Here is a 22,250-nt window from a genome sequence, read left to right as displayed (position 1 = left end):
GCACGCAGGCCTGGCTTGGCTGCCTCTCTACCAGGTGCTCCCGCAGCGCTGGTGGTCAGGGTGCACCCTGGCTCCACCCACTTACTGCATGGCCTCCCTGTGCCCCTTTCTCCTGCTCTCCAATAGCAGAATTTGAGAGAGAAAACCAGAGCAACCCCTCTGCAAACAAAACAAAAGCAAACCCACCCTGCTCTGGCGGGCCAGCGGATTTTAAAGTCTGCACTTGGAGGCAGGGAAGTCCCTAAATGTTAGTGCTTGCTCTCGGCCTGGCTTTCAGTGCCGCGGTCCTGCTGCCCCAGCCACAAGGTCGGGCACCCAGGGGCCGCCTCCGGCTCTGACCCCCCACCCCACCCGGTCTCCAGCGCACACCCAGGCAGTGGGCTCTGGGCTGAAACAACACCACAGCACAGACAGTTTATACAGACTTTATTTCCCACCCATCGAGGCCAGCGCACGAGTGTGGGCAGGCCGGGTCCACGCGAGGCGCGTCCCGGCTCCCAGCCCTACGCACGCGGAGGGCAAGGGAGGGGGCTCTGTCGCTAGCACACACAGCTACGGGACTGTCACAAGGTTCTATTTACACCAGGGAGTGCGGACAGGGGACGCTTCCTACGCCAAAAATATATGCTTTGGACTCTCTAAAACAAAAATATCTCTATGTCTACGTGAGGGCTACTAGAAACAAGGACGTAGAAAACACAGAAACGTACCAGCTCGCGGGCTGTCCCCTCCCGCTGGCCGCCCGCCCCGGGGCCTGGGAGGGCAGCCGGATCTAGACAACCCGACAGACACAGAAAGACAGCAGTGAGTCCGGGGAAGAGAGGACGAGGAGGGTCCTGGTATCTTATTGAAGGAAAGGACTCGCACGCTCAGTTTGCTGCTGAGGCGGCTGCCAATGTTCTTGCACCTGTCAAAGACCCCTGAGCCCCGCCCACTTCCGCTGCGCACGCGGGCGGGGCTCCTGTCACTCAGGAGCTGACAGGAAGTCCCGCCTTGGAGAAGGCCGACAGGCGGTAGCCCGAGACAAACGCCAGGCTCTCTCTGAAGAGATCCGGAACCATGCGTTCCCCCTGAACTCTCCTACACGAAGCTTCCTGCAGCGTCCCTCCCCCCTCTCCGCGTGATGGAGCGGCCCCGCGTCTCTCTGGACTGGGACAGTTACCTTCCTCGCTGATAAAGAAATGCTGACTCGGCCAACCGCCATCGCCCTAGTTGGCCTTCCGAGATCAACGTGCCGACAGCCAGGAAGAATGGCCTCAGCAGAAAAATTGCTTCCACTTGGCTCTGGAATGTCTTTCTCCTGTGCACACTGAACGCGGCTGAGCCTGTGGCCTGGGGGATCCTCAGCCCCCCGCCCCCAGGAGCCTAACCAGGAAGCCCCTTTCTCAGAAGCTCCCGGCACGCACGGCGCCCACCCTCCGCCGCTGACGGAGAACTGGGAGGCAGAGGAGAGGAGGGGTTGAAAAAGCCGAGGCGGTGAAGGGGTGGGGGGGCTGGATGATGTCCCAGTCCTTGGCCCGCTCCAAGGATTCCTACCTGATGGGAGGCCCAGCGGCTGCAGTCAAAGGAATGTCGAGAAAGCTGGGAATGGGCACGCGGTGCGGTGGGTGGCGCATCCCAGGTCCGGCGGCCTGGGTTTGAGCCCCATTCAGGCTTCCTACTAATGTGCGCCCTGGGAGGCAGCAGGTGACTGTCCAACACTCGGCCCCTGCCACCGATGTAGGAGACCTGCATGGAGTTCCCGGCCCCTGCCTTCAGCCTGGCCCACTCCAGGCTGTTGTAAGCATTTGCGTAGTGAACCAGCAGATTGGAGACCTCTCTCTCTCTCTCTCTCGATCTCAAATATGTAGATTTAAAAAAAGAAGGCGGCGGCGGTGGCTGACAACATTCAATGCCAATGCAGAGTTCCTGGACATCTTGCGAGGATGTGGCTTGGAAACCTGAGAAGTCAGAGGACAATGTAGTAATAAACTGGCAGAGCGACTGTTTACAAATCCTAGGAGGCGGTGCGTACTGCCTTGCAAAAGAGATGCCAAGGAGCTGAGCCAACGGCCGGGAGTCCACGCACGGCGCACGGCACTTCTGCTGCTAGTTGAGAAGAAAGCCAGGGCCCTGCACTGCCCCGAGAGCCAAGTCAGGAGCCCAGGCTCGCACAGCAGCAGGTGGCTCTGCTCACGGCCCAGGCTGCAGAGCTGCAGGAGCAGATGGAGCAGAACTGCAACTCGGCTTTGGATGAGCAGAAACCACAGGTTCTCCAGAGACCTCCCGAAAGTCACAGTGGTCAGAGCCTCACCTGCCAGCCACGCCTGGGCTTTAGCACTTGCCAGATTTTTAAAAAGACTTGGGATGAATTTAGAGGCCAGCCACATCCCAGACGAAGAGAAGCAGTGACTGCCGTCTTAGGGAGCCCCTCTCCTCTATGGGCGAGTTTCTACAAACAAGGGAATGGGGGCCAGGAGCTGAGTCCTGCCCTCAGGCGCAGGACACCACCCACCTGTAGCCACAAAGAGCCCGTATGGAGTCTTGGCCACCAAACACAGCGTGGCGTATTCTGCTGGCTTCCCCTTCTTTCTAGACCAATTGCCCCCTAAAAGTCCTGGCTTGGAAGTGACCCGCTACTTAGCAGCTGTAGCTCTTTTCCCTCAGGGCCGTGACCGCTCCAGCTTCTCCCCTCCTGCCTCCACCCCACTGGCTCCCAGGGCCCCGGTCCTGCAAGAGTTAGGCACAGGAACCATCTAAACCCCTGTGTGCCTCCTTCCCCTAAAGCAGTGCCTCCTCGCGCCATTTCCTATACCTGCACCTGCATGAACTTGACCTCGTGCTACTGGGCAGAGAACTCTGAGATCGGATTCCCTGGCTCAAAGAGAGATTACACTTGTCTACCGTCCCACAGCTAGGTGCAAAAAGCTTAATAACCAGGAAATCTCATGGCTACACTCTCATTCTCCAACTCATAACGTGTGCATGAACACACACATTACACACACGTTGCTGCCTTTCTCCCACTCCCAGCTTCATACCCCCAGTGCTACTCAACTTGAGCTCCTCTCCAGGCCTACCCAAGAAAGCAGCAGGAATGGGGCTGAGTGTTTGGTGGGGTTGAAAAAGGGCAGAAAATAAGAGTGGGGAATGGTTCCTCCCACTGAGATGTGGCAGAAGTGAGGGTGGTTATTGTTTGAGAGTTGGCACAGCCTTCCAAGTAGCTCACGTTCCTCAGGTGCAGTGACCTGGGAGGGTGGCTGGGGAAGGATGGGCACTGCCCAGCACTCCCTTGGGGCAGCCCAGCAGACGGGAGGCAGCGAAAGCCATCAGACAGCCGTTTCTCAGTGACATTGTCATCCGGCTTCCTTGCATCACAGGCAACACCTGTGCTACATCCTCTGGCCATGCTGGGGCTAGGGAAGTGGGTAAAGTATCACCAATGCCTCCCCCCACCCCAGGAGGGTGGCAGGAAAAGATGGAAGGATCAAGATGGAGTAGCAAAGGGCAAATGTTCTCAGAGAACAAAGAAGATGAAAAAGAGGCAAGCCTAGAGGAATCAGCCAGAGGAGACAGGGAAAAGTCAGCGAGAGAGCTTTTCCCATTGACAGGTTGCTTCTAATTTCTGCAAATTCGGGAGGTCAAGGGGTACAGTTCTCACGTCCAGACTGAAGCAGTAAGATGTAAAGCTTTGGCTCCCCGAGATTTTACTGCCCTCCTGTTTCAAAGCAGCCTGCCTGATCCCATCACACCTTATGAAAGGAGGCCAGGGCAGCCCCTCCCGGAGCCTGTGAACAGAAATCGGTCAGACCAGGAAGACCGCAGCACGACACCCGGCCGCGAGGCTGCTTGTTCACGGCAGGCATCCGTTCTGAGTGGTTGGTGTCTGTCCTGTACCAGCTGTTAAACACCTTAAAAATCATCGCTGTGCTGAAATCATTGTGACCCTAAGAGATAGGGAAATATGGAAAAAATGCAGGATTCTTTAAACGTCGGGTCTTTAGAGTAAGATTAGAATGCACTAAGATGCTTTAAGAGGCAAAGGGATTCAGAATTCAATAAAGTGATGTCGGTTCTTCACCTATGCAAGGAAATCACACCAGCAGAATTTCCCACTACGCCACGATATTCCAGGACAAGAAACTGGAAGCGTGATTGATGCTCCAGCTCTCATTTTGTGTGCAAAGGGACGAAGGCTCTGTCTGCAGGCTCCTGGCATCCACCACGACACAGAGGAGGAGAGAAAACCCATAAACGCAGCCTTGAACTGAACACCAACATGAATTCCGTCACTTACAGTTCCCTCGCCAGTGTTGCTTTTTAACCTCTGAGAGGCAACACATTCGTCAGCGACAAGAAATCCATCATGAAAAGAAACCAAACGGCTGAAGTGGCTTTGGGCCGCTGGGCTCCTGCTGGCCCGCCACCGAGGCAGCTAAGGAGACAGACACGAGAGCTCTCTCCAGATGGCATCCAAGTGTATCTTCAAGACACAAACAGTCCCACCGAACGGTCAGCGACGACACACCCTCCCCCTTTACTCACAAACACAAATCTCCCCTAGCTATCCAAAAGGCAGATGCTACGACAAATCGTCAGCCCAGGACGCTCCTGCAGGCGTCTAAACTAATTCCTTCTAGACAGCTTACGCTCGTTCTCTTACTCAAGGGGAATCAGGAGAAACTGCCCATCCTCACTCATCACCATGGATTTTCCCGAGCCTTTTCCTACCTAAGCTGAACAACTCAGGGTGCCTCTTAGCCCTTGTTTCTTCCAAGGTGCTCAGTGGGGGCATGATGGAGACGCAGCCAGCTGCGAGGCGTCTCCCTGGCTACAGCAGGAGGTGTGACCAGTGCCCCGATGGCTGGCCCTCCTGCCTGCCTCTGTTCTAACCAGTGTCCCCCAGGGCTGCCCACAAGCCTGCAGACCCTGACAGAACTGGACAGCCTTCCCTTTTCTCTCCGTCCCTCTCCAACTCCCCACCCACGCCTGCCTTTAGGAAGAGGGACCTCAGCGACACAGTGCGTCCACAGGGCTCAGCAGGCCAGCAGAGACGCCACAGAAAATGGCTGGGACATGGGAAGCTGGGTCTTCAGTGGCGGCAGTTCTGAAGTGAAAGAGGAAGTGGAGGAGGAGGACCCGCAGGAGGTGGGCGTCCCCCGCGTTCACATCTGGTGACGGACGGCTGCTGGTCGGGATGGCTGGCTGCCCTCCGCTGCACGCCACGAGGAACTGAACGCTTCAGCATGGCGGTGAGATGGCCACGGACAGGACCAGACCTGGTCTTGCTTCTTCTCGGAGAGACCCGCTGTTTTCTCTGGAACCAGCACTTCCCCCGAGGCACGTACCTCATGGCCCAAATCTTCTATCCTGCCGAGACTCTTAGTTGAAGAGACTGAAGAAAAGTGTTACAATGAGACAGAAAGGGGGACACATGACTCAGCCCCGCTCTGAACACAATGCTTTTGAAGATGTCACCACAATTTGGATCTGGCTATATTTTAAGTTCATTTACAAGTAGACTAGTTCTCGCCTAAAAATAACCACGTGCGTTATACATCTCCACAGCTGCCTGGATTTTCCTCTGCAGGAAACAGGATTCTATATTTCACTCATATCCAGCACACATTTGTTCTAACCCATTCGATGAGGAAACGACCCCCCACTTCCGCCCACTGGTGGCCTTGGCTTTTCTAGGCACTTTAGTAGGAGGTGGGACCAGTGAGGTGCCTCCCAGCTCACTGCTGAGTAAGTGCATTGCCAGAAACACGGCCTGCCCAGTTATACAGGAATTACTTGTCAATGATTAATTACCTGTTTCTAAAATAACAGTTACAATTTAACATTTCAAATCTCTGCTTGGCAATCATTCTCACTGTGGAACAGGTTAAATAGGTTAAGGTCTGTTAAAATACTTTTAATTCTAGCTGAACATGCTAGCAATTTTCCAGTTTCTGTGGTTGTGGTAATCAGAAAGATGCCCTTTAGAAACTCTGAAGTGAGAACCACAAAGAGGATTATGGGAGCTAAGTAGATAAAGCAAATTTACATCCCCAAATAAGTCTACCTCGGTGGGTAAATGGGCAGCTTGACACAGCTTCTCTGTCCAAATATCTGGAAAACATTTTTATGGTTCTTAGGCTTATAGCTTTTCTTGTTGGGTTACCGATGGTCTAGGAAGGGCTATTTATTACACAAATTCAATTGTACAACTAAAACATATCTTAGGTTCAGTACTACTGTCACTTTCGCATCTAAAAATACAGAAAATTGTAAAAATTAGAGTTCTCTTTACCTCTTTTCCTTTGTACTTCCAGGATTCATACTGAGAGCTTTCCACACCGTGGTTTTAGGCATTTCATCCGATATGTTGATCTCAGAGGGGTCACATCTGAAACCAATGCTCATGACAGTGACTGTCACACATTCCAAATGCATTCCTCTGTCTCCAACGACCACCCCTCCCCACCAGAAGGGAAAAGGCTGGGTGTGAGGCAGCCCAGCCAACAGCTCTCAAGAGCTCTGGGAACTGGATGGAAGCTGGCCCTTCTTCCTTCAGCCTCTGTGGATGACATGGAAAGAGGCAAGGTGGCCACAAGGTGGTGCTCAGGGCCGGGCTGGTGTGCCAGCTGCGCGCCCTGCAGGGCCTCCCTGGCTCTGATGGCCACTTCCTGAGCGCTCCCTGTGTGCCAGGCACCCTTCCCTCATTCTCCCGCTTACACTGCCCAGCCTTTTCCATTTGTACTTTACAAAGACTCTCACGCTCTGTCTTAGCTCTCCTCACTAGCACAGCACCGTCAATACCACTCTGATCTTAACCAGCACTGCAATGGAGACTAACACCTCACTTGGAAGAAACAGAAGCTCACAGAGCTGACAACCCAAGGTCAAACGACAGGCAGGGGTAAACGCAAGGCCTCGGCCAGTGCTGATGTGACAGCCCCAGAGTACCCTGAAGGTCTCTCCAAGCCGGACTCTCTCCTCAAGTGTCAAGAGAGGAAGCAGCATCCCGCGAGGGAGGGAACATTGCTCCTACATTCCCACCAGAGACTCCAAAGCTGATGGCTCCTTCCATGACAACCTGTAGAAGGTTTATTAAGAGCCAAAGAAAAGGACCAGTGTTGTGGCACAGCAGGTTAAGCCACTGCCTGTGATGCCAGCATCCGCTATGGCCGCCAGTTCAAGCCCCGGCTGCTCTATTTCTGATCCAGCTCTCTGCTAGGCCTGGGAAAGCAATAGAATATGGCCCAAGTGCTTGGGCCCCTGCGCCCACGTGGGAGACCCAGATGGAGTTCCAGGCTCCTGGAGCTTTGGCCTGGCTTAACTCTGGCAGTTGTGACCATTTTGGGGAGTGAACCAACGGATGGAAGATCTCTTGATCTCTGTCTTCTCTCTGTAACTCTGCCTGTCAAATAACTAAATCTTAATAAAAATGAGAGAGAGAGAGAGAGAGGGAGGGAGGGAGGGGGAGAAGAGAGGGAGGGAGGGAGGGAGGGGGAGAAGGGAGGGAGGGAGGAAGAGGGAGAACACTTCTCTACTGTTCTCTATGGCATAAACTACCACCAGCTCAAGGATCCAGCAGTCAATCTGCCAGGGTCTGCATGACCCGGACAGAGCCCTGCTCTCTCCCCCTCAGGCTTCCTTGGACTTCTAGGCTCCCCCAGTGTATGTGTACCTCTTCCTGAGCAGAAACAAGATGCCAAGAGTCAACCTACACACTGACGGCTTTAACTCCCTGTGATCTGTGGTGAGCAACAGAGAAAAGGACTTTTTGTGACCCGCCCCTCCTCCAGGACAGTTCCCCTTTAGCTCCAGGGCACCAGGTGCCATGAGCCAGGTTGGAACGAGTTCTTTCTATCTCCAAAGGTTTGCCCATGCATGGGAATTTCATGTCTCTGAGGCTGAGAATTCTCTGGAAATAAAGACCCTATCCTATTCATTCTCAGAAGGTAGCAAAGACAGAAGGAACACCGGTTCGAGGAACAGACAGACTAGGCTTTGAATCTTAGTTTCTCTACAAGCAGCCCTGTAACCTTGGAGAAATGACCCAAAACCCTCCAGGCCTGTTTGCTCACTCCTCGAAGTGTGGCTCAGGAGGCTGGCACCCGGGGGCCGCTGTACAGGGGAGCAGGCCAGGAAGCCTCTATCTAGTCCAGTCCCAGCCCACAGACGCGCTCAGAACGCCGCTACCCTCGCCTCTCCTCTTGCTGCGATTCCCAGCGTGTGGAACTACAGTGCCTGGCACATCGCAGGAATTCAGTAAGCAATGAGATGGCCAAGATATTTTCACTGGGGAGAAACTGGGAGGCCAGATGCTTAGCTTGTGATGCCAGCGGCTGCATCCGAGCCCCCCCCCCCCCCCCGCCCCACCAGGTGGACATACAGATAACCCACCCGCCCCCTGCAGGTGGACATACAGAATAACCCAAACAGGGCACTCTGGGTGCCTGGCAGTTCACCTGAAACTGCTGTTCTTTCCAGGACTGCTTAGTAACTTCCTGCTCTCTAAGGGGAACTTGTCTCCTCCCACTTCCAACATTTTCTCAGCCTCCTAGAAGAAAAGGAGACATTAGACCAAGACAGACACGAGTCTTCTTTAACTTCCCATTCTTCTAATTTCCTCTCACGTATACTCTCAGTGAGTACAGTCAGGATCTTTCATAGAATCGACTCATCACAGAAAGGGCACAGACACATGGATATAGACACATGGAACAGTGTTGGGGGGAAAACAAAGAATCAGAATGTGAGTAAGCCCTGAGATCCCACAACTAGTTTATTGGGAAGAACATATTCAATTGCATCACAGGGCACATTTAGCAGAATCTGAATAGTGGGAAATTCTGGAGGTCAAAGATCCACTTTCTTCAACAAAAGGGAAAACAAATGGAAAGGGAGCTCCTAGAGAGATTTAAGAATGATAGCAAGCAATGGCAATATATGGACCATGACCGACTTTAGGTCCTTGCTCAAATAAATATGTTGTTGGGGCCAGCACTGTGGCATATTGGGTAAAACCACCACCTGCAGTGCCAGCATCCCATATGGGCACCGGTTCAAGTTCTGACTGCTCTACTTTCCATCCAGCTCTCTAATGTGGCCTGGAAAAGCAATGGAAGATGGCCCAAGTCCTTGGATCCATGCACCTACATGGAAGACCTGGAAGAAGCTCCTGGCTCTTTGCTTTGGATTGGCCCAGCTCCAGCCATTGTAGCCATTTAGGGAGTGAACCAGTGGATGGAAGACCTCCCTCCCTCCCTCCCTCTCTCTCTCTCTTTCTCTCTCTCTCTCTGCCTTTCCTTCTCTCTCTATGTAACTCTGACTTTCAAATAAATAAATAAAAATCTTTAAAAAATAAAATAAACATGTTGTTAATAGTAACAATCAGGCAGTTGGGGAAATGTGAGTACTGTTCTTTCTACCTTTGTATATGTTTAAAATGTTTCATAATGAAATATTTTAAAAAATAATTTCACTAATTTAAAGGAAATAACCTCAGAGGGAAAAAATGTGCATAAAGATGCTTCCAGTGTATAATTAACAAAACCCAAAATAACTAAAAATCTTAACAAAGGAAGGATGTTTAGGAGACAATACTATAGAATATTGGTATTCATTAAGATAATCAACATGATTATTGTATAGAAACATGAAAGTATGAAAGGTTGGAGGAAAAAATCAAAAATTATACAGATAATACATGGGAGGGCTTCAAAATATTCATGGAAATGCATATTACGGGAAAGTTGTGCATGGTTTCAACATCTTTTTGCACCAAAGTAAACTTATCTTTGCGTTCTCTTTTCCACAAACTGCATGGAATTCCTAGCTCAGGCCTGACCAGCCCCTGCCCTCGTAGCCAGTTAGGGCGTGAACGAGCAGATGGAAGAACTCTCTCTCTCTCTCTCTCTCTCTCTCTCTCTCTCTCTCTCTCTCTCTCTGTCACCCTGCCCTTCAAACCCTGCCCTTCAAATGATAAACAGAGAGTTGTGGAAAGCCCATTTCAGGCAACACTAGCTATCTGGGAATGCGTCAGCTCATTATGTCCTCGGGCTGGTGTTTTCATTTCAGTATATGTCCTCTGTTTGCTGTGTCCATAGGGTCCACCATGCGGGTGGCCAGGGGCCGAGTGCGAAGGGAGACAGGAATGGAAAGCCCTCTGCAGGTTGTCCTTGCGGGGTGCCCAGCCCAGCAATCAAGTCTCAGAAAAGCATCCACTTTATCTACTTGTCCAGGTATACCTTTAGGAAGAACTGGGTCTGATAATAATGGCAGACTCCACGTTCCTATTCTAGATGTGAGCCTGGTCAACAGACTATAGGCCAAGGGAAAAAGAACCGATTATCAACTCCAAAAATGAAGGACAGATGGGAGCAAGGTTCATCCATGCTCAGCTGAGACCACCCCGAGCTAAGCCTCCCCACTCCCAGCTCAAGCCCAGGCCGTCCCTAGGCTCCATGCAGTGACACCCCATGGTCATGGTGGCTGCAGCGACTCTGACCTCTTCCTCCTTGGCCTTCTTCTTGGCATCGTCCAGCTTCTTCTTCTTGCTCTCAGGCATGAGGTCGTCTAACCAGCTGAGCTCGCGCTTAGAGAAACAGAGATCCATGACTTTCCTGACAAAGACCAAGGCCAAAACCTGGAGGAAGAGAAGTGGGTGAAAGGGGCTGATTTCTTTCCTGGGGTTGAAAGCAAAAATCTTGAGATCTCAGCAGACTGCGGCAAGTCAGGCAAAAGCAGACTCGTACCGATCCTAATGGCTCCCGCTGGCTGAACATCCTTTTTGCGCCAGGGACCAAGGTGCACGTTCCACATGCTGATATTTTAACTCTCATCCTAACAACCGGACAGCTGAGGGGACGAGTGACTTCACTCTCTCTGTGCAGATGGCCCTAACAGCTGCCATCCCCTGGCTTGGGCCACACAGGGTGAGAGCCCGGGCGGCAGCAGCCACACCCAGCCCTGTCACTATCCCACAGTGGGATGATGGCACCACAGAGGGCCCTCTGTATTCCCTCGGGTCCTCTGCCTACACATATCCACCACACCCCCGCCCCAACATCCTTGCTTCATGCCCGCATCCTGCGTCACCTGTCTGCCCACTGGCTGGGCCTGTCGCTCACTTTGTAGATGAGGAAGCAAGCCCAGAGAGAAAGTGAGTTGCCTACAATCTGCCACCGAATTTCCTCAAGACAGACAGGTGCAGGGTGTCTATCTGCTGGCCCACTCTGTGCCCCTGCAGACCATCTTCGCCAAAGGGGAACCAGTACTAACCCCGGATGGCCTGCCTGCTCTCGCTGGTGCCCACCGGCTACCCCTGGCACCGAGACACAGCACAAGGCAAATTAGCCCTTTAGAATTCAAGCACATTTTCCTCTCACTGTAGTGACTGCTGTCCCAATAAATCCAAAATCAACAGGACCCCTCCTGTAAGTTCCCAGGAATTTGCTATTTCTTCAACCAAACACTCAACCCCTGAACACAACACACACACATTTGTTTCTCTGACAAAATTAAGAAACTCAATTTCAGGTTTGTATCTGAGAGATTAAGAGAAAAAAATCCAAATAGAATTACCCTGTGATCTAGCCAGCCCACTCCTGGCTGTAGCCCAAAAGAATTGAAGGCAGGGACTTGAACACCAGGCTCACAATAGCATTAGCCACAGCGCCCACAGGGTAGGAGCAACCCAAGTCAACATCGGCAGATAAACGGGTAAGCAAAGTGGAATTTATACACAGAAGGGAATATTATTCAACCTTCAAAAGGAAGGACACTCAGACACACGCTGCCACACGGATGAACCTTGAGGATGTTAGGCTGAGTGAAATCAGACGAACCCTGCACAAGTCCACTTACACCTAGAAAGTGGACTGGTGGGTGTGAGGCGCTGGGCAGAGAGGAGCGCGGGGAGGTACTGATAGTTGCAGAGTTGCAGTTTTGCAAGATGCAAAGAGCTCTGGAGACGGTGGCGGTGATGGCTTGCACAGCAGTGTGAGTGTCCTGTACTTACTGCCACTGAAGTGTGCTCTCAGAGGGGTTACAGGGACATGCTGTGTGCTACACCTGCATACACTCGACTGCAACTTTCAAAAGCCCTGGCCACACTGGACTTCGGAAACTCACCATCATTGGGAAGACAATGGCAGCCGGAGAGGCCTTGATGAGCCAGAGCAGGACGAGACAGGTCAGCTGGATGAGGGTGAACAGGTGCACCTTGCGCAGCGGCACGTGCCGCAAGTAGATAAAATCTGGCTGGTGCTTCGCCGGCATCCCAAAGAGCTTCAGGCGGTCGAAGAACTGAAAGGAAGGAGCTGGCATTGGTTTTCAGCAGACTCCTGTGGGTCAGAAGCCTCGTCCTGCCCATTCATGTCTCCTACAGTGTCTACACTCAAGACAGAAAACACCATTTCCAGCAGCCTGCAGAGTAAACTGAGCCCCAGGGAGAACAAGTAATTTGGGCAAGGTTGGTTAAGTCAAGATCAAATCCATATTTTTTTTTCAAAGAATCAACTTATTTATTTAAAAGGTAGAGTTAGAGAGAGGGAGAAACAGATTTTCCATCCATTGGTTCAGTCCCCAGATGGCCTCAATAACTGGGGCTGGGCCAGGCTGAAGGCAGGAGCCTGGAACTCCATCCAGGTCTCTCATGTGGGTGCAGGGGCTCAAGCACTTGAGCCATCTTCCACTGCCTTCCCAGGCACACTAGCAGAGAGCTGGATCGGAAGTGGAGCAGCCAGGACTCCAACTGGCACCCATGTGGGCTGCTGGTGTCACAGGTGGTGGCTTCACCTGCGGTGCCACGATGCCAGCCTCAGAACTGATCTTTTCTGATTCTAGGTTCTAGCCTATCCCACACTGTGGCTCCAGAGGACTCTCAGGGAATGCTGAAAACAAGCCAATTACACCTTTCAATACTAAATCTCTTACTTGTTCTTTGAGGGGTCTGGAGCTAGTCATTAAATTACCAATGAAGTAAATAATCAATTAAATAAGCTGAAAAGATACAGTGAACCTTCATGACATTCCGCATATAGAAGATATGATCATTCTTAGATGATGAAAGATGCAGAGATGAACATTAACCACCTGTCCAAGGTCACACAGGACTCAGTATACAAGAATGCCCATGGAGGTGTGGTGTAGCCACTAAGGCACCTTTGGGTACACGACATCCCACATCTCAGTGCCTGGGCTCAAGTCCAGCTCCACTTCCAAGTCCACCTTCCTGTTAGTGTGGAATGTAGGAGAGAGCAGCTGTTAATAACGCCTCAAGTACTTGGAGGCCTTGGACTGAGTTCCATGCTTCTGACTTCTGCCTGGCCCAGCCCTGACTGCTGAGGGAATCTGGGGAGGGAACCAGTAAATGGAAGATCTGTCTCTCTCTGCCTTTCAGATAAAATGAAAATAAACAAAGAAAAGCATATATGTTTAAAAGAAAAAAAAAAAAAAAAGAATGGGCCGACGCCGCGACTCAATAGGCTAATCCTCCGCCTGCAGCACTGGCACCCTGGGTTCTAGTCCTGGTCAAGGCGCCGGATTCTGTCCAGGTTGCCCCTTCTTCCAGGCCAGCTCTCTGCTGTGGCCCGGGAGGGCAGTGGAGGATGGCCCAAGTGCTTGGGACCTGCACCCGCATGGGAGACCAGGAGAAGCACCTGGCTCCTGGCTTTGGATCAGCGTGGTTCGCTGGCCGCAGCGGCCATTGCGAGATGAACCAACGGAAAAGGAAGACCTTTCTCTGTCTCTCTCACTGTCCACTCTGTCAAAAAAAAAAAAAAAAAGAAAAAAGAATAACTATTGGACATTTCTTACAGAGAATTTTCCACCAGTAAAAGAAGCCAAGCTACTATGTGAGGATACTTGGAAAACTTCATGAAAAAATGGAATTAATTCCTGCATAATTTTTCCATAAAATGTCATTTCCATAAACTTTCTTAAAATGCCCTCATATATGTATGCATAAAGTTAAAAAAATTTTAATCCAAATATATTATTTAAAGATTTATTTTATTCATTTGAAAGGCAGAGTTACAGAGACAGAGAGGGAGAGACAGAGATCTTCCATCTGCTGGTTCACTTTCCAAATGGCCACAATGGCCTGGGCTGGGCCAGGCTGAAGCCAGGAGCCAGGAGCTTCATCGGGGTCTCCCATGTGGGTGCAGGGGCCCAAGGACCTGGACCATCTTCCACTGCTCTCCAGGCACATTATTTGGGAGCTGGATCAGAAGTGGAGCAGCTGGGACTCAAAATGGCACCCATGTGAGCTGCTGGCATTGCAGGCTGTGGCTGAACCCAATACACCACAGCACCAGCCCCCAAACAAACTTTCAATTCCACTTCCCGTGAACTTGCTGCAGTTCACGTTATCTGGGTCCCCAAGTGATCGATGACGAGCTTCTGATTTGCTCTCTGTAAGACTTGGAGAAATGAGTTGATAGGCAGGAAAAGACAAGTGTACAGGGGCTGGTGCTGTGGCACAGTGGGTTCAGCTGCTGCCTGTAAGGCTGGTATCCCATATGGGTGATGGTTCAAGTCCCGGCTGCTCCACTTCCAATCCAGCTCCCTGCTAATGCACCTAGGAAAGCAGATGGAGGGTGGTCCAAGTGCTTGGGCCCCTGCATCCATGTGGGAGATCCACAAGAAGCTCTTGGCTCTTGGCTTTGGCCTGGCCCAGCCCAGGCCGTTTTGGCCATTTGGAGAATGAACCAGCAGGTAGAAGACCTCTCTCTCTCTCTCTCTCTCCCTCCCTCTCCCTCTCCTCTTCTCTAACTCTGCCTTTCAAATAAATAAAAATAAAGCTTAAGAAAAAGACATGTGTATAACAGAAAGTTGACATCTGTTTACCTGGAGCAGTCCCACCACTCCCCTGTGTCTTCATGATGCTCCTCCGAGTGAAACTCTCTCCATCACACACTTCAGCCTGGCACTGAGCCTACAGCTGTCCACGTGTGGAAGCCAGTTTGGCTCTTAACCAACCTCTCAGAGCCAAGTTTACCAGCACCTGGCAAAGCACCCATGTTTAACGCATGCCAAATGATTTATGACTGGCTGGAATCCTGACCTCACGCAATCCATACGGAAAGTTTCTGTACTGTCAGCCCAGTAGGGCAACATTTTACCACCAGCTCAAAGTCATGTCTGAGAGAGCTTACCCGGCAAGACTGGGAAGCAAATTCTCAAATTCCCCGGAGTGGGGGGTGGAAGGCGGGGTTTGCCCATCCCAGCTCAGGACAGGTGAACTCACAGTGAGAAGACAGCGGCCTTGCTGAGCCACGCAGTACCTGAATTCCCTGGAGAGAGGAGACGCCCATGTAGAGGAAGACTCCATAGAGCACTGGCATCGGAATGAACTGGAGACAGAGGAGAGAAAGGCCAGACATCAAATGTGGTGTCACAGTACACCTGCGGTTATACCAACTGCCACAGTCTCACCAACACTGAGCAGAACAGTGGCTGGCAGGGCCGGGGCGGGCCGGGGTGGGGGAGGATGCTCAGGGGAGCTGGGTCCTGATTAGACAGGGAAGTAGGCTGGGCTTCTGTCGCACAGCAGGGTGATCAGAAACACCAACAGCGGACAGTGCGCTGTGTGTTTCAAAGAAGCTCAGAGAAAGAATGTGTAATGTTTTCACCACAAAGACACCGTAAGAGTTTGAGGAGACAGATACGTCTGACCTGCACTGAAACATCACAGGGTATTTACACAGGTAAATAGGAATAATTTTGTGTGTTAATTTTACAAAAGAACACAAACTTTTACATCTCCAAGAACAAAACAAAGGCACAAAATGGTTTCATAAACATGGCGTTGGTTTCTGCTGCCTGTACATGATTTAGGAGTAGAAGCAAAAGCAGAAGCTGACAATGGTAAGAATCATTCTGTTCTGGAAAGATCACAGTATGCTAAACCACTGTAGGCTCCTCTCCCACCTGCCTGGTTCTTCCTCCTCCAGGTAGATGGGCAGAGGAGACACACACCCACACGCACACACACATGTGCACATACACACATGTGCACAAACACACCTCTTACATAGCTGGTGCCATTCAAGCCTCCCGGCACCACACAGGCACCTCCCAGGGACTTGCTGTAGCTAACATGGACTACCCGAGCTTCCTTTCTGCTCACCAGAGCTGAGGGCAGGAGGGGGAACGACTGGGGGAGGGGCCTTATGACCGTTCCAGTACGCCCGACTATCCACACAGCACTTCACCATGACTCCATCACACCACGCCTATCACAGTGAGCAACCTTCAGAGCAAGTCTGGGGCAGTGAACCAGGGACTACGGAATCAAGACAAGGAGTCTCCTAGCCCAAGGCTACACTCAACTTGCTGCTATCCCAGGGTCAAAGACAGCCCCGAACACAAATCTGCTCAGAGTTTGACAAGCCCCGTTAGGTTCCACACTGTCCCAGCTCAAGAGCAGCCAGACAGCCCAGCTCCATGAGCCCCTCGTCCCCAGAGAAAACCCTCCTGCAACAGGGCCAGGGTCAGGGAGGCCAGGTGATGCCCATCACCCTGCCTCTGCGGCTCCTCCAGGTGGAAGCCAGAGCAGGGGACAAGGCGCTGGACGTGTCACGTAGAGGGACAGAGGCAGCAGAAGAAACTGCGTGGACAGCAAGGGGACAGGAAAACGGTGCTGCCTCCTCACCACGACACTTGGTCCTCCGCCTTGCAGGGCGTCTGCACTGCAGTCTGGAGTGGTCTAGGATTCATTGGAAAGAGGGAGAGGCGCCAAGGGAGAGCAGGCGGTGTTTCACAGTGGGGAGAGCCGGGGAGCTCTGCTTCTCAACCCACCTCCCCAGACATGGGCCTTAACCCCCCCACCCCCCCCCACCCCCCCAGTTTCTCATATTCAAGGTCTCTCCTCTCAGCTGCACTCTCCTGCCTGGTGCCGTCTTTTTCTGTTCCAGGTCCCAGGAAGCCTCTGGAGCTGCACTGCATACACTCCTTACTTCCCCCCTCCCACTCTCTCCAGCCACCTGCCGCTGGCTCCTGCCCTGTTGTCCTCACCCATTCCTTCTCTGGTATGGCCCCTCCCACTCCTACCCTCAGGTCTCTGGTAACTACAAATGAAGCACTTTTAGCCCATGTTAAAACATACCAACAGGGCTGGCGTTGTGGCATAGCAGGTAAAGTCACTGCCTATGATGCAAGCACCCCACGCGGATGCTGGTTTGGGTCCTGGCTGCTCCATTTCTGATCCAGCTCCCTGCTGATGTGCCTGGGAAAGCAGTAGAAGATGGCCTGGGGCCGGCACTATGGCGCAGCAGGTTAATGCATGGCCTGAAGTGCTGGCATCCCTTATGGCCGCCAGTTCAAGACCCGGCTGTTCCACTTCCGATCCAGCTCTCTGCTATGGCCTGGGAAAGCAATAGAAGATGGCCCAAGTTCTTGGGCCTCTGCACCCACGTGGGAGACCCAGAAGAAGCTCCTGCTCCTGGCTTCAGATCGGCGCAGCTCTGGCCGTTGCGGCCAGTTGGGGGAGTGAACCAGCGGATGGAAGACCTCTCTCTCTCTCTCTCTCTGCCTCTCCTACTCTCTCTGTGTAACTCTGACTTTCAAATAAATAAATAAATAAATCTTTGAAAAAAAAAAAAGAAGAAGAAGATGGCCTGAGTGCTTGGACCCCTGCACCCATATGGGAGACCTAGAAGAAGCTCCTGGCTCCTGGCTTTAGACTGGCCCAGCTCTGGCCTTTGGGGCCATTTGAGGAGTGAACCAGCAGGTAGAGACTCTCTCTGCCTTTCAAATAAATAAATAAATCTTTAAAAACACCAATGCCCTCAGATGACAGCCTATGGCTTAACTTACTGTGATCATTTCATTTCAGAACAAAATGATTTTTTAAAAAATCTTTATCAGCGTCTCCTTCTCAGTCATGTTAAGGCAGCAGAAATGAATGCAACCTGCAGAATCTGCTCTTAGCAAACTTCACTAGGCCTCTAAGTTCCAAAATCCACACCCTTGGATGTGTCTTCATCTCCCTGACAGCTTCTAGGCTCTCCCTAGGTCTTTTTTTTATTACTATTTGACAGGTAGAGTTATAGACAGTGAGAGAGAGAGACAATGACAAAGGTCTTCCTTCCGTTGGTTCACTCCCCAAATGGCCACTACGGCCGGCGCTGCACCGATCCAGAGCCAGGAGCCAGGAGCTTCTTCCTGGTCTCCCATGCGGGTACAGGGGCCCAAGCACCTGAGCCATCCTCCACTGCCTTCCCAGGCCACAGAAGAGAGCTGGACTGGCAGAGGAGCAACCGGGACTAGAACCTGGCGCCCTTATGGGATGCTGGCACTGCAGGCAGAGGATTAACCAAGTGAGCCACGGTACCGGCCCCTCTCCCTAGGTCTTCACCCAGCCCCTCACTTGGCGTCCCGGGCCCTCAGCCACCCGGGAACTCACCTACTGCCCCTCCTCTACCCACCCTCTCGCCCCCACTCTCCTCCCTGACCCCCCTTCTCTTTTACAACTGCCCTCCCCCGAGCGATCTCCCCTGGCTTCCAATACCATCTCTGAGTTGTTCACTCCCAAGTTCTTATTTTCAGTCCAGAATCCCCCGCTGTGGCTTCTCCACCGAGGTGGTTCCCAGAGAGGTCACTCAGATCTGCCCACAGCCCTGCCCCTCCCCAGATCACAAGGTGCCCTCCACCTAAAGCAGGCCTGACCAGAGGGCAGGTCAGGCACCTCACAGGCACCTTTCATTTTTCCACTTTGCTCAGCCCAGCTCACATGCAGTAAAGCAAGAAGCAATGCCTTCCTCTCTGTTTCTGCCACCACCTTCCTCATCAAAGCCACTGTCATCTCTCACCTGCAGTAGCTCACAGGCCTCTCTGCTTCTTGCCTTCCTTGGCCCATAGAACCCTACCCTGTGGCTATCAGCCAGAGTGACCTTTGTGAATTACCAACTGCAGATAAACCCCTCGCAGGGCGCTGGCACTGTGGTGTGGCAGGCTAAATGTCACCTGTGACGACAGCATCCCATAATCACAGTGCTGGTTCGAGGCCAGACTGCTTTGCTTCCAATTCAGCTTCTTTGCTAATGCGCCTGGGAAAGCAGCAGAAGACGTCCCAAGTATTTGGGCCCCTGTCACCCGCATGGGAGACTCGGTTGGAGTTCCCAGCTCCTGTCTTTGGCCTGGCCCAGCCTCAGCCATTGCAGTCTCTTGGGGAGTGAACCAACAGATGGAAGATTCTTTCGGTCTCTCTGCTCTCATTGTTACTCTGCCTTTCAAATAAATCCATCTTTAAAAAAACCCCAAAACACCTTTAGCAGTGCCCCGCCCCCACTCACACTTCAGCGTGTTCTCACCGTGTTCCCATCCTGCCACGACACCCTCAGGCCACAGGGTCCTTGAGAGCTCCTAAGAGTCATCCCCCCTGCCACCTCAGGGCTGCCCTGACTACTCTCCCCTGCACGCCATCTCCCACCACTCATCGCATGGCGTCTCCATCTCATCTCCAAACATCACCGTCTCCGCAAGGCCTTCTCTGGCCACCCTTAATTCTCCATGGCACCGACACCACTATTCTCTTACGCTGTCTTTCCTTAGTAGTACATGTCACGTTCTGTAATTATGCTCGTTTTCTTACCCAACTTGAATAACCTCCATGAGGGCAGGAGTGTGTGTGAGTGTGTGTGTGTGTGTGTGTGTATGTGTGTTGTGTGTCTTTGGCACACTTCTGTATGCCCAGCATGCAGCCTAGCAGGATTCCTGGCAGAAATCAACCCCCAAGATGTGCCACACTACCCGGGGAGGGCAGGATTACCTTTAAGATAGCCGTCATGAAGACTGAGCAGCCCATCAGCACGAAGATCATAAGGCCGGTCACTCTCTGCTCACGGATGCCCAAGAACTTGGGCTGCTCTCCAGGCGCGGAGCACTCGGATTCCAGCTTGAGGCTGTTCACGTGCGTGATGGACAGGACAGTGGCAGCCACAAACCAGGGCAGGCCCATGATGGAGCAGACGCCCAGCATGATGGCCACCATCAGCAGGTCCAGGTGGTAGCCGCAGCCTTTCTGTGGGGGAGGGCAGAGTCTCTGTCACCATTAGTGGGAAGGCAGAAGCAAGATACACAACAGTGAGCTAAGGGTCTTGGGCCCAAGGCAGAACAGGTGTATGGGTAAGGAGGGAGTCCAGGGCTCCCAGAGAAGGCTGTGGCCCCTGTTCCATAGAGAGCCTGTCCTGGACACACTGTATCGCAGACTCCAGCTTATTCTGAGTCTCACACACACAAAGATCCACCTTCCCTGGAACAGGAAGCGGAGACCACTCTAGGTCGAGAGAGACACGACAGGACCTGGAGAGAAGTGTCCCTACTGGGTTCCCGCAGCCCACGCCCAGATCCTTGCCGGACGTGATGCTGCCCACTCTGAGTAAGCAAAGGGCAGTGATGGAACGCGTGAAGCACCTCACTGCTGCGAGCACCAGGATGGACCTCATACCCCTGGGGTCCTCGGGTTCAAAGTTCAGTGCCAGACACCAATGGGAGAAAATCTGCCGCAGGCTTGACCTGGGCTTAGCAGAGCAGCTAAGCATCTGCCTGACTCAGGGCCAGCAGGGCCTCTGCCCATCCACCTTCTCCACGGACTTCAGAGCAGAGGGCTGGAGCCCAACACCTTCGCCTACCACACTGACACGCTCCCCTGGAGCCTCATCGCTAGACAACTCTGTTGTTAATGGACGGAATGGGACCCTTTCGGAGCCCCTTCTATGACCCCGCTGTGAAGGAGCTTTATCCTGAGTCTGTGTTTCCTGGTCTCAACGGGCTCACCCTAAAATGAAGAGTGTAGCCGGCTGCCATAGCACCTGCGAGGTCAGAACTTCTCGTTACCTTGAGCTTGTGTTCCTTCCTGTTAATGATGACGGCCGTGATCTGCTGGTCCATGAATATCAAGATAGTGCAGAGAAGAGCCGGGATGATGGCAGCTATCACAGTCCACCAGGGGTTGGGGCCAATGGGGCTGATGATCCACCCACGGTCGTCCCTTGTGGGCTAAGGGAAAAACAAGGCATTCTTATCGTACGTTAAGTTAACTATAAGGGCTGATGCTGTGCCGTAGTGGGTTAAGCCGATGCCTGCAGTGCTGGAATCCCATATGGGCGCTGGTTCAAGTCCCGGCTGCTCCACATCCAATCCAGCTCTCTGCTATGGCCTGGGAAAACAGTGGAAGATGGCCCAAGTCCTTGGGCCTCTGCACCCGCATGGGAGACCCAAAAGAAGCTCCCCACTCCTGGCTTCGGATCGGTGCAGCACTGGCCATCGTGGCCAACTGGGGAGTGAACCAACAGATGGAAGACCTCTCTCTCTCTGCCTCTCCTTTCTCTGTGTAACTCTGACTTTCAAATAAATAAATCTTTAAAAAATATCTATAATCATTGGGGCAAAACAAATCAAATTGAGTCACAACACCTGCATCTCTTTTATTCTTGAAGAAGACTCCTTAAAAAATAAAGAAAGCATGAAATATAGCAATCCCTTGGGAAATCCATGACCTTGATCCTAATCTCTTTTGAAATAGTCAATTCGCAATTCTCAACTTTCTGTGGAACGTTCATTAATCCTGCACTTCCTTCCAATAACTTCTTTTTAAAAAAGATTTCATTTATTTATTTGAGAGGTAGAGTTACAGACAGTGAGAGGGAGAGACAGAGAGAGTGGTCTTCCACCCGCTGGTTCACTCCCCAACTGGCCTCAAAGGCTGGAGCTGTGCCAATCCAAAGCCAGGAGCCAGGAGCTTCCTCAGGTCTCCCACATGGGTTCAGGGACCCAAGGACTTGAGCCATCATATACTGCTTTCCCAGGCCACAGCAGAGAGCTGGATTAGAAGAGAGGCAGCTGGGACTAGAACCGGTGCTCATATGGGATGCCGGCGCCGCAGAGGATTAACCTACTGCGCCACGGCGCTGGCCCCCTTTCCATTAACTTCTCATGCCCCTGGGCACAGAACAATTTTATTTCAACATTAACCCAAGTAAATTATAATTAACTACAATATGTGCTGTAAAAAAAAAAAAAAAACCTTTAATGACGGGGCTGACACTGTGGCACAGTTGGTTAAAAGCTCTGGACTGGGCCGGCGCCGTGGCTCACTAGGCTAATCCTCCGTCTGCGGCGCCAGCACCCCAGGTTCTAGTCCCGGCCGGGGCACCGGATTCTGTCCCAGTTGCCCCTCTTCCAGTCCAGCTCTCTGCTGTGGCCCGGGAGAGCAGTGGAGGATGGCCCAAGTGCTTGGGCTCTGCATCCGCATGGGAGACCAGGAGGAAGTA

At 52.3% G+C, this 22,250-nt stretch overlaps 1 protein-coding gene across 3 annotated transcripts in view; it reads right to left on the bottom strand.

The window, feature by feature from the left end:
- Positions 1 to 409: 409 nt before the first annotated feature.
- Positions 410 to 22,250, bottom strand: part of SLC4A8 (solute carrier family 4 member 8) — an 82,296-nt gene continuing 60,455 nt past the window's right edge. For all 3 annotated transcript variants that reach the window (XM_051845480.2, XM_070052255.1, XM_070052254.1), the window contains 8 exons: positions 20,815 to 20,976; positions 19,748 to 19,999; positions 15,261 to 15,329; positions 12,106 to 12,279; positions 10,481 to 10,618; positions 8,439 to 8,530; positions 6,275 to 6,370; positions 410 to 5,374 (listed from right to left, as the gene is read on the bottom strand). In XM_051845480.2, the coding sequence (XP_051701440.1) occupies positions 5,362 to 5,374; positions 6,275 to 6,370; positions 8,439 to 8,530; positions 10,481 to 10,618; positions 12,106 to 12,279; positions 15,261 to 15,329; positions 19,748 to 19,999; positions 20,815 to 20,976 (996 nt within the window). In that variant the 3' untranslated portion in view covers positions 410 to 5,361. The remainder of the gene's footprint in view (positions 5,375 to 6,274; positions 6,371 to 8,438; positions 8,531 to 10,480; positions 10,619 to 12,105; positions 12,280 to 15,260; positions 15,330 to 19,747; positions 20,000 to 20,814; positions 20,977 to 22,250) is intronic.

The sequence above is a fragment of the Oryctolagus cuniculus genome, chromosome 11 (assembly GCF_964237555.1).
Source record: "Oryctolagus cuniculus chromosome 11, mOryCun1.1, whole genome shotgun sequence".
Classification (NCBI taxonomy): Eukaryota; Metazoa; Chordata; class Mammalia; order Lagomorpha; family Leporidae; genus Oryctolagus; species Oryctolagus cuniculus.
This window is presented reverse-complemented; position numbering and strand designations above follow the sequence as displayed.